This window comes from Meles meles, chromosome 1 (assembly GCF_922984935.1).
Source record: "Meles meles chromosome 1, mMelMel3.1 paternal haplotype, whole genome shotgun sequence".
Classification (NCBI taxonomy): Eukaryota; Metazoa; Chordata; class Mammalia; order Carnivora; family Mustelidae; genus Meles; species Meles meles.
Genome location: NC_060066.1, coordinates 162,832,493 through 162,851,198, shown reverse-complemented (window position 1 = coordinate 162,851,198; position 18,706 = coordinate 162,832,493). Strand labels below are relative to the sequence as shown.

General features: G+C 38.8%; 1 protein-coding gene across 4 annotated transcripts in view; it reads left to right on the top strand.

Annotated features, from left to right (window-relative positions):
• LEPR (leptin receptor) overlaps positions 1-18,706 on the top strand; it is an 89,061-nt gene that overhangs the window by 18,961 nt on the left and 51,394 nt on the right. For all 4 annotated transcript variants that reach the window (XM_045979971.1, XM_045979953.1, XM_045979962.1 and 1 more), the window contains 2 exons: positions 9,416-9,745; positions 12,065-12,188. In XM_045979971.1, the coding sequence (XP_045835927.1) occupies positions 9,416-9,745; positions 12,065-12,188 (454 nt within the window). The remainder of the gene's footprint in view (positions 1-9,415; positions 9,746-12,064; positions 12,189-18,706) is intronic.

Here is an 18,706-nt window from a genome sequence, read left to right as displayed (position 1 = left end):
ATAATGATGCATTGAAATCCATGCATATATCTTTGTATATTTGAGAGGATATTCCTGTTGATTAATTATTAAAGAGGAATTTCTATGTTAAATAGTATGCACATTTAAAAACTTGGTAGGTACTGTGAAATCTTCTCCGCAAAACCTTGTACCATTTGCAGTACCAACACAAATACATGAATCCTATTCCATGGTATTTCTGTCAAAGATGTATATTATCGTTCTTCTACCTTTTTGCCCCATCAGATAAGGAAAACATGACATCTCATTTCAGTTTTGTTTACTCTATTATTTGTGAGGTTGAGCACTGTTTATAGGCCATTTATATTTCTTATGCACGTTTCTAAATCATGTACTTCGACCATTTTGTTGCTGGATTTTATCTTCATACATTTTCAGAATTTCTAAAATATCACTGATATTCAGCACTGTATTAGTCAGTGTTCTCTAGAGAAAGAGAACCGGGAGGACTTATAGAGCGAGATAAAGAGATTTATTATAAAAACCTGGCTCACAAGATGGAGGAGCTTGGGAAGTCCCATGACCTTTGGTTGGTCGGCTGGAGAGCCAGGATAGCTGATGGGATATGTTCCAGTCTGGATTCTGGCAGGCTTGAGACCCAAGAAGAGCTGATGATCAGTTTGAGTTCAAAGGAAGGAAAAGACTGAAGTCAGCCAGGCAGCTAGATTTCCATCTACTTCAGCCTTTTTGTTTTATTCAAGTTTCCAACTGATCTATAATGCCCATCCATGTTTCCATGGTAGGGAGGGCAATCTGCTTTTCTCATTTTACTGATTCACATGTTCAGTTCATCCACCACATCCTCACAGACACACCCAAACTGTTTGACCAAATGACTGAGCACCCTGTGGCCCTAGACAAGTTGACACATTACCTTAATCATCACAAGCCCTTAACCATTTATTATGTTTTGCAGATTTTTTCTTCCTGCCCATTGTTTTGTTTGTTTTCTTTTATAATACAGAAAATTTATTTATGCACACTAACATCCTTGTACATGTATAGAAACATCAGCAGAGAGCCTGATGCGAGGCCCAATCCCAGGACCCTGGGATCACGACCTGAACTGAAGGCAGAGACTTAACCCACTGAATCACCCAGGCGCCCCAGGAGATGCCATTTTAAATGCTATTTTACATTATAACTCCAGTAGACAATGACAAGTGTAATTTTATAAGATTTTATAAGAGGATATAGTCAAGTGATGGTGTTTATGTTGAACATTTTCATCTTGAATATCACCAGGAGAAGACGTAAATGTATACTAGTCTTTCTTCTATCCACTGCAGGAGTATCCTCAAGTGAAAGCTCACAGATAATTTTTTTAAGGGTTTTTATTTATTTTTAATTTTTTTTATAAACATATAATGTATTTATATCCCCAGGGGTACAGGTCTGTGAATTGCCAGGTTTACACACTTCACAGCACTCACCATAGCACATACCCTCCCCAATGCCCATAACCCCACCCCCCTCTCCCGACTCCCCTCCCCCCAGCAACCCTCAGTTTGTTTTGTGAGATTAAGAGTCACTTATGGGGGGCACCTGGGTGGCTCAGTGGGTTAAAGCTTCTGCCTTCGGCTCAGGTCATGATCCCAGGGTCCTGGGATCCAGCCCCACATCGGGGTCTCTGCTCAGCAGGGAGCCTGCTTCCTCCTCTCTCTCTGCCTGCCTCTCTGCCTACTTGTGATCGGTCTGTCAAATAAATAAATAAATAAAATATTAAAAAAAAAAAGAGTCACTTATGGTTTGTCTCCCTCCCAATCCCATCTTGTTTCATTTATTCTTCTCCTATCCCCCCAACCCCCCATGTTGCATCTTCACGTCCTCATATCAGGAGATCATATGATAGTTGTCTTTCTCTGATTGACTTATTTCACTAAACATGATATCCTCTAGTTCCATCCACATCGTCACAAATGGCAAGATTTCATTTCTTTTGATGGCTGCATACCACCTCTTCTTTATCCATTCATCTGTTGATGGACATCTAGGTTCTTTCCATAGTTTGGCTATTGTAGACATTGCTGCTATAAACATTAGGGCGCACGTGCCCCTTCGGATCACTACGTTTGTATCTTTGGGGTAAATACCCAGTAGTGCTATTGCTGGGTCATAGGGTAGTTCTATTTTCAACTTTTTGAGGAACCTCCATGCTGTTTTCCAGAGTGGTTGCACCAGCTTGCATTCCCACCAACAGTGTAGGAGGGTTCCCCTTTTTCCACATCCTCGCCAGCATCTCTCATTTCCTGACTTGTTAATTTTAGCCATTCTGACTGGTGTGAGGTGATATCCCATTGTGGTTTTGATTTGTATTTCCCTGTTGCTGAGTGATGTGGAGCACTTTTTCATGTGTCTGTTGCCCATCTGGATGTCTTCTTTACAGAAATGTCTGTTCATGTCTTCTGCCCATTTCTTGATTGGATTATTTGTTGTTTGGGTGTTGAGTTTGCTAAGTTCTTTATAGATTTTGGACACTAGCCCTTTATCTGATATGTCATTTGCAAATATCTTCTCCCATTCTGTCAGTTGTCTTTTGGTTTTGTTAACTGTTTCCTTTGCTGTGCAGAAGCTTTTGATCTTGATGAAATCCCAATAGTTCATTTTTGCCCTTGCTTCCCTTGCCTTTGGCGATGTTCCTAGGAAGACGTTGCTGCAGCTGAGGTTGAAGAGGTTGCTGCCTGTGTTCTCCTCAAGGATTTTGATGGATTCCTTTCTCACATTGAGGTCCTTCATCCATTTTGAGTCTATTTTCGTGTGTGGTGTAAGGAAATGGTCCAATTTCATTTTTCTGCATGTGGCTGTCCAATTTTCCCAACACCATTTATTGAAGAGGCTGTCTTTTTCCCATTGGGCATTCTTTCTTGCTTTGTCAAAGATTAGTTGAGCATAGAGTTGAGGGTCTATTTCTGGGCTCTCTATTCTGTTCCATTATCTATGTGTTTGTTTTTGTGCCAGTACCATACTGTCTTGATGATGACAGCTTTGTAATAGAGCTTGAAGTCTGGAATTGTGATGCCACCACCTTTGGCTTTCTTTTTCAATATTCCTTTGGCTATTTGAGGTCTTTTCTGGTTCCATATAAATTTTAGGACTATTTGTTCCATTTCTTTGAAAAAAATGGGTGGGATTTTGATAGGGATTGCATTAAATGTGTAGATTGCTTTAGGTAGCACAGACATTTTTACAATATTTGTTCTTCCAATCCAGGAGCATGGAACATTTTTCCATTTCTTTGTGTCTCAATATATCTGTGATGTCCATCTGATCCAGTGTGTCATTTAAGGCCTTTATTTCCTTGTTGATCTTTTGCTTGGATGATCTGTCCATTTCAGTGAGGGGAGTGTTAAAGTCTCCTACTATTATTGTATTATCATTGATGTGTTTCTTTGATTTTGTTATTAATTGGTTTATATATGTGGCTGCTCCCACGTTAGGGGCATAGATATTTAAAATTGTTAGATCTTCTTGTTGGACAGACCCTTTGAGTAGGATATAGTGTCCTGCCTCATCTCTTATTATAGTCTTTGCTTAAAATCTAATTGATCTGATATAAGGATTGCCACCCAGCTTTCTTCTGATGCCCATTAGCATGGTAAATTGTTTTCCACCTCCTCACTTTAAATCCGGAGGTGTCTTCAGGTCTAAAATGAGTTTCTTGTAGGCAACATATAGATGGGTTTTGTTTTTTTATCCATTCTGATACCCTGTGTCTTTGATTGGGGCATTTAGCCCATTCACATTCAGGGTAACTATTGAGAGATATGAATTTAGTGCCATTGTATTGCCTGTAAGGTGACGGTTACTATATATTGTCTCTGTTCCTTTCTGATCTACTACTTTTAGGCTCTCTCTTTGCTTAGAGAGCCCCTTTCAATATTTCCTGTAGATCTGGTTTGGTGTTTGCAAATTCTTTCAGTTTTTGTTTGTCCTGGAAGCTTTTTATCTCTCCTTCTATTTTCAATGATAGCCTAGCTGGATAGAGTATTCTTGGCTGTATGTTTTTCTCATTTAGTGCTCTGAATATATCATGCCAGCTCTTCCTGGCCTGCCAGGTCTCTGTGGATAAGTCTGCTGCCAATCTAATATTTTTACCATTGTATGTTACAGACTTCATTTCCCGGGCTGCTTTCAGGATTTTCTCTTTGTCACTAAGACTTGTAAATTTTACTATTAGGTGATTGGGTGTGGGCCTATTCTTGTTGATTTTGAGGGGGGTTCTCTGCACCTCCTGGATTTTGATGCTTGTTCCCTTTGCCATATTAGGGAAATTCTCTCCAATAATTCTCTCCAATATACCTTCTGCTCCCCTCTCTCTTCTTCTGGAATCCCAATTATTCTAATGTTGTTTTATCTTATGGTGTCACTTATCTCTAGAATTCTCCCCTCATGGTCCAGTAGCTGTTTGTCCCTCTTTTGCTCAGCTTCTTTATTCTCTGTCATTTGGTCTTCTATATCACTAATTCTTTCTTCTACCTCATTTATCCTAGCAGTGACAGCCTCCATTTTTTATTGCACCTCATTAATAGCTTTTTTGATTTCAACTTGGTTAGATTTTAGTTCTTTTATTTCTCCAGAAAGGGCTTTTATATCTCCAGAGAGGGTTTCTCTAATATCTTCCATGCCTTTTTTGAGCCTGGCTAGAACCTTGAGAATCATCATTCTGAACTCTAGATCAGACATGTTACCAATGTCTGTATTGATTAGGTCCCTAGCCTTCAGTACTGCCTCTTGTTCTTTTTTTTGTGGTGAATTTTTCCGCCTTGTCATTTTGTCCAGATAAGAGTATATGAAGGAGCAAGTAAAATACTAAAAGGGTGGCAAAGACCCCAGGAAAATGCACTTTAACCAAATCAGAAGAGACCCCAAATCGTGGGGGGGGGAGAAAGGAGATACAAAGAGGTTCAGGAAAAAAAAAAAAGAAAAAATTAAAAAAGAAAACAAAGAAAAAATATAGCAAAGAAGAATATATATATATATATATATGTATATATATATATATTAGATAAACTAGTTAAAAAACGTTAAAAAAGAAAAGGGTAAAAGTTAAAAAATATTTTAGCAGAAGAAGAAAAAAAGAAAAAAATTGAAAAAAAAATTAAATTAACTGCCAGACTAAAAAATCATGGGAAGAAAGCCATGAGTTCCATGCTTTGCTTTCTCCTTCTCTGGAATTCCGCTGCTCTCCTTGGCATTGAACCTGCTCTCCTTGGTAGGTGAACCTGGTCCTGGCTGGATATCTTGTTGATCTTCTGGGGGAGGGGCCTGTTGTAGTCATTCTCAAGTGTGTTTGCCCGAGGCGGAATTACACCACCCTTACCAGGGGCCGGGCTAAGTAAGCCACTCGGGTTTGCTTTTGGGAGCTTTTGTTCCCTGAACGCTTTCCGTAGAGTTCCAGAGGAAGGAAATGAAAATGGCGGCCTCCTAGTCTCCGGCCCAGAGGAGCCGAGAGCTCGGGTCCCCACTCCTCAGTGTGCCCTCAGAGAATAGTGCCCAATCACTCCCGTCTCCCTGGCCTCCGGCCGCGCTCTGAGCTCACCCAGCCTGCGACCAGTTCAATGTAACCCTGAGCTGAGAGCTCACTCCTCGGCTCTGTCTCTGTAGCCAGCTTCCCCGTTCTAATACCTGCAAGCTCTGCGACACTCAGACACCCCCAATCCTTCTGTGACCCTGTGGGACCTGGGGCCACGCTGACCCCACGTGGGCTTCACCCCACTTTAGCCTCTGGAGCAATGTCCCTCAGTGGAACAGACTTTTAAAAGTCCTGATTTAGTGCTCCGTTGCTCCGCCGCTTGCCGGGAGCCGGCCCCTCCCCCCGCAGTCTATCTTCCCGTCGCTTTGGATTCACTTCTCCGCCAGTCCTTCCTTTCAGAAAGTGGTTGATTATCTGTTTCTAGAATTGCTGTTCTTCTTCTCTTCGATCTCCCGTTGGATTTGTAAGTGTTTGCAATGTTTAGATAAACTATCTAGCTGATCTGCTACCTGATGTAGTCTCAGCCTGCTACTTCTCCACCATCTTGACTCCTCCCAACCACAGATAATTTTTTAATGTCATGATTTTAACTATTATAAATCATAGTATGCTTCTGTTTGAAATTAGTCACCCATTGCCAAGGACTTTTTAAAAAAAGTTTATTTATTTATTTGAGAGAGAGAGAGAGAAAGAGCAAGAAACAATTTTATTTATTTATTTTAGAGAGAGAAAGAGGGAGAAGCAGACTCCCCGCTGAGCACCGAGCCCAAGGCCTGGGTCCATCCCAGGAGCTGGATCATGACTTGAGCAGAAAGCAGGCACTAAGCAAATGGCCCACCCAGGCACCCGCCCCACCAATGACTATTGAACATACTATTCTCTGACTTGTTTCTTACTGCATTCTAGAGATATTTTGATTAAAAAAAAAAAATCCAAAAAATTCAAATCATCTAATTTAGGCTGTTTTCCAAGTTTTTTAAAACTAAAGTCAGGATGGGGCGCCTGGGTGCCTCAGTCAGTTAAACATCTGCCTTCAGCTCAGGTCATGATCCCAGAGTCATGGGATCAAGCCCTGCATCAGACTCCTGTTGCTAAGCAAGGAAACTGCTTCTCACTTTCCATCTACTGCTCCTCCTGCTTGTACTCTTTCTTTGTCAAGTAAATAAATAAAATCTTTAAAAAAATTAAAGTCAAGCTTCTTTTTAACAAAACCCATTTTATCTGGCAACCACATTGGGAGCTTGTCCAGCTGTCCACCTGTGTGTTCTAAGCATTTCCTTTGCTAATCCAATCTGAAGGTACTCTTCTAAGCTCCTCTCCAGGTTTTCTTTTTGCATACTGTTCTTTCTTCTTGTAGCCATTTATAGATTTATAGAAAATACCCATAATAACTCCACTGTTAACAGATTTCAGAAAACCTATACTATAAGGGACTATCAAAAAGTAATAACATACTCATTCTCTCCCTAATGAGAGAATTTACTAATTTTTATTAGGCTCCATTCAATGTGTTTCACATTGGTTTTCCAAAAGTTTTGTTGTTTGATGAAGTTTTGTGAATCAGGAGAGTTCTTGGGATGTTGTTACCATGATAACATATGCCTTCAGATGCAAATTCTGGATTCCTGGCTGTTTAGGGCTCATCTGGAGGGAAAGAAATATTATTTGCAAAAGAAGCGTGTGAAATAGAACCATCTTTGAATTAAACTGATTCAATAGTTGCTATGTCTATGACATTTATTATTGCATTTTAAATTTCAAATACTTCCTTGAGGATTTTAGACTCATTTCAGTTCAGCCAACTAAATATTCCATGTGCAGCTAGAAAATGTGCTTTTAGTTAAGACCAACAAATATTCATAGTTTTGTAAAACCAAAGAAATAACCTGTTTTTATTGACATGTGCTAATTTAAGAAACATATTAGAAAGATGAAGTCCAAAGGAACACAGTTGTAATGAGGAGTCACTTTTGGTGATGTTATGATACCCAATTGTTATCAGTGTGGGCAAAATGTTAGTCATGTTGGTCATGTTCACTTTAATTTTTGCATCTGATACCTTTTATGTTAGTTCACTTTTATGGAAAAGTTTAGAAATCAAACTTAAAGAGTCATTACCTATATACTATTTAGATATTTTTACATATATTACTTTAATAATTTAAAGCTTTTTTGGTGAACTGGTTTTTAAAAAAATTGTAATTTTCTTACATTTTGACATTTACCCTAATTCTTCAAAATTCTCCTTCCATGCAAATCCATGCAAAATTCTCAGAATTCTCATTCTGCATTGGTTTGTATGTGAAGCAACACAGCCTGTTGAATTATATGAGTAACTTGTAAAAGAAAGAATTATTGAGAATTAATTATTATTTTATTTTCAAAAAATTACTGATTAAAAAAACAAGTACCACTCTTCAGAATTTTTTGGGTGTGAGATTATATAATTATTCTTAATTTTTATATGTCTAAAAAGTGAGAATTGTCTTTAATCGGCAATGGAATTTTCCTGTCTTTGTGCATTGATTCTTGGAGAGTGCATTAAAGACATGTCTTAGACAATGTCATATATCTGAGGATCATGGGTAGATTCAAGAGATCATCCAGCTGTTCTGATGCTGAAGACAAACTCTTCTAAAAACACTCATAGTGCTAACATTTTGGTAATATTTTCTTTAAGAAATATTAAAACAACACTTTAATATTTGTTTGTATAATTGCACATCCAGATATTTCCCACATACTGGAAGCTCATTAGGATATATTTTTTTAAGTGCTCAACATCACTTGGCATCAGGAAAACACAAATCAAAACCACAGGGAGATACCACCTCACACCAGCCAGGATGGCTAAAGTCAGGAAGAAACAGGTGTTGGCCAGGATGCAGAGAAAGGGGAACCCTCTTATAGTGTTAGTGGGAATGCAACCTGGTACAGCCACTCTGGAAAACAGTATGGAGGTTCCTTAAAAAGTTGAAAATAGAGCTACCCTATGACCCAGCAATTGCACTACTGAGTATTTGCCCCAAAGATACAAATGTAGTGATCCGAAGGGGTGCATGCACCCGAATGTTTATAGCAGCAATGTCCGCAGTAGCCAAACGATGGAAAGAGCCTAGATGTCCATCAGCAGATGAATGGATAAAGAAGATGTGGTATATTCATACAATGGAATATCAGCCATCAAAAACCACAAAATCTTGCCATTTTCAATGACATGGATGGAATTAGTATTATGCTAAATGAATTAAGTCAAACAGAGAAAGACAATTATCCTATGATCTCACTGATATGAGGAATTTGAGAAACAAGACAGATGATCATACGGGAAAGGAGGGAAAAATGAAACAAGATGAAACCAGAGAGGGAGACAAACCATAAGAGACTCTTCATCTCCAGAAACAAACTGAGGGTTGGTGGAGTGGAGGAGAGTGGGAGGGATGGGGTGGCTGGGGACGGTCACTGGGGAAGGTATGTGCTATGGTAAGCACTATGAATTGTGTAAGACTGATGAATCACAGTCCTGTACCCCTGAACCAAATAATACATTATATGTTAATATAAAAAAATAATTTTTTAGAAAAAGTGATTGAAATATTTAGCTATAATTTTTTTTCATTAAAATGTAAATATAGAAGGCTAGATTAATCAGGAAAATGAAGCATTTTCAGATGCCTCATTTGAAGCGTTTGAATTCAGTTTTCAAAGCAATTTTCAGATTTCCAAGAAGAGGTGCTAAAGGGTAAAGTTATCTCAGTAAATTAATGTACCTTTCCAAGTATCACACATTGTATAATGGAAGCCCAAAGCTCTGCATTAGGCACAGACTGAGCACTACATGGTTTAATCTCAGGTATTTCCTATTTATGTCTTAATCAAAATGATGAATTGTTTTTCTGTGTATCTTTAATATCCTAACAGAATTTATTTATTTGACAACTGCACTTAACTTGGCATATCCAATTACTCCCTGGAGATTTAAGCTGTCTTGCATGGCACCAAATACAACCTACGACTTCCTCTTGCCAACTGGAATCTCCAAGAACACTTCCAATCTGAATGAACATTATGAGGCAGTTGTCAAAGCTAAATTGAATTTGAGTACTACCTACTTTTCTAACTTATCTTCCAAAACAACTTTCTACTGTTGCTTTTGGAGCAAGGAAGATAAAAACTGTTCTGTACATGCAGACAACATTGACGGGAAGTCCTTTGTTTCAACAGTGAATTCTTTAGTTTTTCAACAAATAGGTAAGTATATTAATGTTCCAAGCATTACCTATTAACTGTGTCTTTTGTTTTTTGGGTTTTTTTTTAAGATTTTATTTATTTATTTGACAGAGAGAGAGCATAAGCAGGCAGAGTGGCTGGCAAAGGGAGAGGAAGAAACAGGCTCCTGGAAGAGCAGGGAGCCTGATGTGGGGCTTGATCCCAGGACCCTGGAATCATGACTGGAGCCGAAGGCAGTTGCTTAACCAAGCCACCCAGATGTTCCCCTAGTAACTGTTTTAAACAAAATGTTTTCCTTCTCTGAAACCTGTATGAAAAAATGTAATATAGATGGGATTCTTATTCATATCATCATTTTGTATTAGTAATAAAATTATGATTCATCATGTGACCAAGCTAATGAGCCCCAAATTATTTTATATTTTATAAAAATACAATGAGGGGACTCTTTTTTCCTATAAATCTATTACTTGCAATCTTCTAAATTTGCTTTAAAATAGAAAAAGCACACCTTATTTTGTTGAATAGATAAAATATTCAAAATATTAAACTGTTGGGGGCATCTGGTGGCTCAGTTGGTTAAGCGTGTACTTTCAGCTCAGGTCATGATCTCAGGATCCTGGAATTGAGCTCCGCATTGCGCTCCTTGCTTAGTGGGGAGTCTGCTTCTCCACTCCCTCTGCCTTTCCCCAACCCCTGGTTTGTGTTCTCTCTCTGTCTATCTCTAATAAATAAATAAAATCTTCTAAAAATATTCAACTGTTGAATTAGTTAAATTTAAAAACCCTTATGAATAATATTTGTTGAAGCAAGGAATCTCTCAGTAGCCAATTACATATTTTAAATCAAGGGGGTTTTGTTGTTTAAGTATAATGCATACTGAATGTAGCTAGTGTAATAATTCTGCATCTGAAAATCAAAACCACAAAGTTATTTCCAAGCTTTCTGGAAAAGCTAACAGAGCAGCATCAATTAAATCAGTATACAGAGACCTATAGTATGAAAATAGAGGCACACATAAGTATAACACTCCATAAAGGGTTAATCAGAATTTCTCTATGTCAACATTATTAACATTTTGGGCCAGACAGTTCTTGGTTATGGGGGGCTGTTCTGTGCATTGTAGGATGTTTAGTAACATCCCTGGCTTCTACCTATTAGATGCAAGTAGCTCCTTCCCCCAAACATATCTCCAAATACTGCCAGATGCCCCTGAGGGCCAAATTGTCCCTGGTTGAGTATCACTGATTAGTTGGTAGAAACACTCCAGTTCATTGAAATCAGTGCAGGAGTAAGAACAAGCATAAATATACAATAAAATCAGAGTTTTAAAACAAGTTAGTAGTAATAGCTCCTAGTGTCTCCAAATGAGTTGATGGCCATTAATTAATAGAGTTCATTTAATTTTAAATGAGGCTTTTTTTTTTAATTTGTAGGGGAACTTAGCTATTTGGCAATTATTAAATATACCAAGAGTGAACTTAATAAGGCAGGGTCTTTGTGACGAGCTTTGATCAAAAAGTGTTAGTACTTTCTTTGGTTTTCAAGAGGAATGATTATGATGCTGTGAATTTAAATTTTACACATAAAGCTTCAGTAACCAGTCGCTTCTTAGTGAGTTTAACTAAAATTGGTAGGTTAAGTGGTGGTTTCTGAGGATTTCAACAGGTGTTTCTATCAGGCATGCTGTTTGCTTCATAAGGGCTCAGCAGTGTTGTAAAATCCCGACCAGCTACAAATCCTTCAGGTTTGGGGAAATATGTTAGCATTGTCTTGGGTTAGCCATTATTTGTAGTTGTTGCTATTCTTGATTTTTAAATTACAAATCACCAATAATTTATTACCAGGTGAGTTTTCCAGTGCACAGTGAAGTATATTTGCATCAGTTGTATTTGGGGCCTATGATATTACAATAACAAGAATTCAAGACATGAATCATGGTTCATATGTGAATCACTGTGCTTTTAGTGCTAAAGCAGACTCCGAAATACTGTTCCAATTTGCTCGTCCCTTGATATTGAATATTTTTTTTCCTTTTCGAAAGTGAGCATGAACTGAGCTAGGTGAGGTCTTTTGTCCTACTTAAGCAGTTGAAGATTTGGGGGGCGGAAAACAGAGTTTGAGAATTTAACTCTCTTACTTTACCTAAAAGGAAACTGGGGACATGGGGGGCTAAGGGACTTAGGTAGATACATACCACTGGTTAGAGCCCGTTTCTTTTTCTCTCAGAATAGGTAATGGAAGTTGTATCAGAACACTGGTAAATTTAATTTAGTTCTTCTCTTTCACTGAGTTGTTCTGAATGTTTTTCAGATTTAATGTAGTTTATTTTTAATTCAGGTGCAAACTGGAACATACAGTGCTGGATGAAAGAGGACTTGAAATTATTCATCTGTTATATGGAGTCATTATTTAAGAATCCTTTCAAGACTTATGACCTTAAGGTCCATCTTTTATATGTTCTGTAAGTGCCAAATAAATTAACTTGGAAATTTCTATGATACAATTTTTTTTTTAATGCAAGAGCTTCCATATACAGAAATGAATTATGAAAACTCTCCTCTCTCTACGTTTCCTTTTGTATGTATGTCCATTTCTAGAGGGCAGTTTTATGTATTTTTCATGCAATATTAATCTCTATTAGGTTTCCTCTTTGCTCCTCCTGTTGATTAAGGTAGCAAGATACAGCAATTATGGATGGGTGTATATTCTGCAAGAAGGATGACCTCAGTTCAGGGTTCTTAGATTTTTTTTTTTTAAGATTTTTTTTTAAATTTATTTATTTGACAGAGAGAGACCACAAGTAGACAGAGAGGCAGGCAGAGGGAGAGGGAAGCAGGCTCGCCGCCGAGCAGAGAGCCCAATGTGGGACTCTATCCCAGGACCCTGAGATCATGACCTGAGCCAAAGGCAGCGGTTTAACCCACTGAGCCACCCAGGCGCCCCCAGGGTTCTTAGATTTTTGAGTGCAGGGGGAAAGCTTGTTATACATTTCTTTTTCAAGGAGATTCTTTTCTCCTCTTTGATCATTTTATTAGCTTAGAAATGTAAGTGTTCAATATTTATTTGTGCAGGGTAGGGAGTCAAGATGGTGGTTTTAAATAGCCATACAGTTATTAGCCATACACATCATTCAAGTTTCCTAAAAACTCCAGTGACAATACGTATCATTTCTAGATGAATTTTAGCTCTTAAAAAATTTTTCCTAATTTGTTCTTTTCTGTGACGCTTAAGGAGGAGACTAATTCCCTTCAGTTCAACAGTTTTGAAGGCATACCGTTGAGAGGCAATGTGCTAGAAACTGTCCATATAAACATGAGTCAGGATAGGAAGTGGAATAGTGGTTATCAGGGACTAGGGGTGGGGGTGATGGCGAGTTCCTGTTCAATGTACAGAATTTCAGTGTGGGAAGGTGAGAAGAGTTCTGAAACTGGATGGTGGTGATGATTATCAGACAATGTGAATGTACTACTGTCACTGAACTGTACACTCAGAATGGAAAATTTTATGTTATGTATATTTTAAATAAAATAATTATATTAATTATATTTAAAAATCATTTTAAATTAAAATAATTAATTTTTTAAATTTAAATTCAGTTCACCAACATGTAGTATACCCTTATAAATTAAAATAATTAAAAGAGAAATTTAAAGATGTTAACAAAACAAGAAGGGTTATGCTATCTATCTTGGAGGCATCACAGACTAGTGTTGGGGCAGATTCGCACATGGCTTCAGTTGGAGTTGTTACTCTTGTATGTTGTTTAGGAATGTACGTGAAACCATGGGAGCACAAGATTGTTGCGGAAGCCTTAGGTGGGGATGGCTAGTGCAGCTGAATTCTAGATGACTCTGGAAGCCTGCTAGTCCCTGCTTCTTTGGGTAGTTCTCATTAGGGCCCACGTTCTGAATGGGACTGCCCGATTGGTGAGAAGGTACCCCCCAGCTGCCAGTGTTTGAGCTGTACAGAATGTTAGATTTTCCAGACAAATGCTGGGCAGCCAGGAAACATAGATTCATGTTCACAACAGAAATGACTGCGCTATGGATCTTTAGAGGCCAACAAAGTAACAGGTTGTAAAGTGGGAAAGGTTGGAGTAGTAATTGCTGATGGACAGCCAAGGGTGGACATTAAAAGGACAGGAAAGAATGAGCTTGTTTCTAGTCTGTAGATTATGACCCAGCAGGGAGAGAAAGGTTGAAGATATGGTGGAAGAGAATCCATTGAAGATCTATGACAGAGAGAGAATATTTAAATAAGTAAGTTCCAGGAAGAGAGCACAGATGGAAAGTTGGTCTTAAAATGAAGGAGGCTCACTTCAACTTTGAGTAATGAGGAAAGAAAGGAAACCCTCTTTTGGTTGGAGATATATTTGAAGTTTAGAACAGAAAATTTCCTACTTTTTTGAGCAAATAGATTTTGGTTCAGAGAAAAGAATTCCTTTGCAATGTAGCACATTCCTACGATGACCTAAATATTTTGGATGGCAATCAGAAACTCTCTGGGTGCTTATTCAAGAGAATTTCAAACATTATCAGCAGGGTAGGGCAGTGTACTTGGTATTAAAGCTCTGTGACTATCTGTAAGGATTTAAATTTTATTATGTATAGATTATATTTACATCTAGAGGTCTGCATTTTCAGAAAAAGATACATCTGAATATATCAGAATATTACAAAGTTGCATTGTAACTTGGCTACAGCTAAGAATTTTCATTTCACTTCACTCAGCCAAGCAGTCACTGGTCTATTCATATAAATTGTCAGACCCAGGAAAAGAGAAAATGATGATAAATTAACTAGATTTTTAACTTGCTCATATGATGAATTTAGCAGATTGTTTTGACCTGCTATTATTATTATTATTATTATTATTATTATTATTATTATTACTATTTTTAGAGATGGAGAGAGAGAAGTTGGAGGAGGGGCAGAAGGAGAGGAAGAGAGAGGATCTTAAACAGGCTCCACACCCAGCACCAAGACTGGCTCAGGGCTCCCTCTCACAGCCCTGAGATCATGACCTGAACTGAAATCAAGAGTCAGGTGCTTAACTGCCTGAGACACGCAGGCATCCTGAACTGCTTCTATTTTGAACTCAGGCTTCTAAAAATATCAGTACAGGAAAAGTTATCATAATTGCATGCAGTTTGAGAAATATTGTGGGATTGTGGCTTTCCCCCTCCTACATTAATTGTTCTCTCCTTTATACAATTTGGTTAATATGTCCATTTTACTTATTGTTACATGCTGTTTCTGTCTCGAATTCTGTTGTGTGCATCTTTGGGCACTGTATCTCCAAATAATTTAAATAAGACTTTTTAGATTAGGAGGAAGAGATAGTCAGTATAATGAACAAGACCTCCATGGGAGGGAAATTCCGTAAGGGTGGTTTCTGTAAGAAGAGATTTTAAATAAAAATCCCCTTCTCCAGACATTAGAGAATCCTTGGAAGAAATCTTTCAAATGCTTCTATGTGTAAATAAGTATGTTTCTTAAAGGAACTAAAACCTAATATTTATAAGGGGTTTAAAGCCCTATAAATATGTCCCTTAAGGGAAAGCATTGTTTGAGCTCAGATATTAATGTTTGTAGAGAATCCAAAGGAGATATACCATAGAAATGTGCTATTTTGGAACTGCTTTAGGACATTTTATCTTTGACATGGAAGAGAAATCCTTTTCTTCCTTCATGAGATGTCTACTGTGTGCACCAGCCACTGAACTGAGTGTGGGCAACCACGCTGAACAGCTCAGACACAGCCCTTGCCCTCCTGGAGCTAACAGTGAAGATGAGGAACATACCAAAGTTTGAAAACACTGGTGAAATAAACACAGGGACTTGTGAAAACACATAGAGACAGGCACTAGAAGTATCTGCCTGGATTACGAGAGGGGCACAGGATGAACCAGGTAGAGCGAGGAGCATGGTGAGAAATGGAGGTGGATGAAAAAGGGTCATCCAAAGAGTTTGGGCTTCTGTAACTGCTAACACCTAGTTTACTCTGTCTCTTTACTATTCCCTATCAGCATTCCTGGTGATTTCCATGTCCATATGGATGACCTTCAACTTCTTGAAGGCTTTACTTTCCCTATTCCTGCTTCTTCACCCCATCTGGTTCACCCATTCTTGTGGACTTGCTCCAGACCTTGCCATTACTGGTAACCGTGCTCTGTTTGTATTTCAGTCTCAGGCACCTCACTCTCTGACCATCTCCTCCTCCTCCTTCTCACCTTAGGCTTCTTCCCTCTATTGCCTCAATGTCTGGAATTATTCTCCATGTTTCTTGGCTCTGCCTTCTGAATTTCTTTTTCTCCCGTTTCTTCTGTACATCTCTGCAGTGGAGGAATTTGTTCAGAACAATTTTGGGAATCCAGTGGCTTTGTTTAATTTTGTACCCTTTCAGTTTGAGCTAGTAGTGTTTCTGCTACCTGTTCTCTCACAGGAGCCACACAGCCTCCTGTGACTTTCACTGTGATTCACCCCATTAGGTAAAAGCCCACAGGTCTCTTAAAGATTAGCCTTCCTCTGCCTTCTCTTTGGTCTTTGCTTGGAAGGCATGTCCTAGCAGCGACATCTATGCATTCTAGAGAGACTAGGTATCTCGCAGCTCTCATCTTGGTTTCTTTTGTTTAACAGCCGTTTGTTTAATATATATCTCTCTTCTTGTAGCAAGAAGAAGCCAAGAGGCACCTTCAAACACCTCCTTGACAGTTTCCTGCAGCAGATCACCCAGTTCAGGAGGGACACGCTGTCTACAGCTTGCTTTCTGTCCCTACATAAGATTCTCTTTCCTCCAGTTTCCAGTCCATGTTCTTCACTTCCTCTTGTACCCTCACTGGCAGTGTCCTCAAACTCCACATTTCCACTCACAGTCTATTCAGGCAATTTAGGATTTCTTTAGCCTGTGTCTCCAAATTGTTCCAGCCTCTGTCTGTCACCTGGTTCTAAAGCCACTCCCACATTTTTGGGTGTTATTGTATTGCATCATCTCATTTCCATGTACCAATACCTGTCTTGGTTATCTGTGCTGTATAATAAGCTACCCCAAGTTTAGTGGCTTAACACAACAATCGTTTATCATTTCACAGGCCCTGTGGTTCAGGAATCCAGGCGCTGCTTAGCTGGGGACGCATGCCTCAAGGTCTTTCACAAGGTTGCAGTGAAGATGTCAGCTAGAAATGCAGTTACTTCAAGGCTTAAGTTCAGGAGGATCTGTTTCCTGGGCTTCCTAGTTCCTCATGGGCTATTGGACAGAGGACCGTAGTTCCCTCCAGGATGGGGCTGGAGGTCTCCTTCCGTTCCTTGTCATGTGGATTTCTCCATAGGTTATGCTACAACATGGCAGCTGGCTTCCCTGAGAGAGAGCCAGAGACACTCCCTGATGACCTTGCTTTTGATTTTCAGCAGGAAAACCAGAGTTGGGGGAGGTTCTCTTACAATTGCTTTTCTCATCAACACCTACCAGCCTGCTCAGATCAGTGCTCACACAGCATCCTTCTCTTCTCTAATCATGGATGAGTTCTCTGTGTTCCAATCTCAAGTGAACCCTTTCTCATGAGTTTTGAGTCCCATCCCCTGTAGCTTACTCAAGGACTTTGCTCTTATAGTTATCCTCTCTCTTCCTTGCATTACCAAGCTTTCTTCTCAGCTGCTAACACACTGTAATAACTCCCATTTAAGAAATAGATGACACATTCCATCAAGTCACCACCCCATTTCACTGCTTCCTTTAAAGAAAATCAAGTTTTAAAGTATTTGAATATATTATATTTTCATAAGTTCCTTCTGGCCATGAGGGAGTAATACAGTCTGGGATTACTCTTTTATCATAAACAATTAGAGAACTGGATAAAAATGTAGGAAACATCTACTTCCAGATACGGGACAAAAGCAGAACAGATTTTGTGATTTCTTTTTCTTTTTTTTCTTTTTTTTTTTTTAAAGATTTTATTTATTTATTTGAGAGAGAGAGAGAGAGAGAGGGAGAGTGAGAGAGAGCACTGAGGAAAGGGAGAATCAGGCTCTCCAATGAGCAGAGAGCCCAGTGTGGGACTCAATCCCAGGACCCTGAGATCATGACCTGAGCCAAAGGCAAACACTTAACCAACTGAGCCACCCAGGTGCCCCTGTGGTTCCTGAGAAAAGGAAACAAAGTGAATCCTGAATTATTCGGGCTCTCTGGACTAAAGGCAATTTTCAGAACTAGGCACAGGGCTGGGAAACTCAAGTGGGGCCCAGTGATTTTGCTGGATCAAGGAGACAGAAGTAGGAGTTCAGAGAGCATAAGGAAGCTTGAATTTGTGAGGTAGAGTATTTGATGCAGGGGGGTACACAGAATTAGTACTGGGGTCCCCTTGACTTTTGACCAGTCTGCCTATGATGTTTGGTAAGAAACACTGAGTTGGGTAAGAAATGCTAGGAAGAGAACAATCACCAGGAACTATAAACTAAACAATTCTCAAAAGTTATATAGGGCCAAGAATAATTGAAGTTTTCCACCAAGCAGGTTGGTGAATATCAATGACATTAGAAACCCCATAATAGCCACATTCTAAAAGTGGGGCCAAATTAGCCCTAGAGTCAAGGTTACTCTCTCCCCAAAAGAACTTGAAAGAAAAAAGGTTCAAACTGGTGTCTAAATAACTTAACTGACTGCCAGAACAAATTCCAACATTGTTTAAAGCAAAACAATACACTCCAACACTTAATGTAATATTCATAATATCTGGCATCTAGTAAAAAAATACTACACATATGAGGAACAGGAAAATGTAACCCCTAGCCAAGAGGAAAAGAAAAATCAGTCAATAGAAACAGATCTAGAAATGAAATAATAAAAGTAGCAGACAAGGATGACTATTACAATGTTCCACATGCTCAAGAATATAAAGGAAAACATGAATATAATGAGAGGAATTGGCAATATAGAAAAGAACCAACTGCAACTTTTAGAGAAGACAAATGCATTATTTATAAA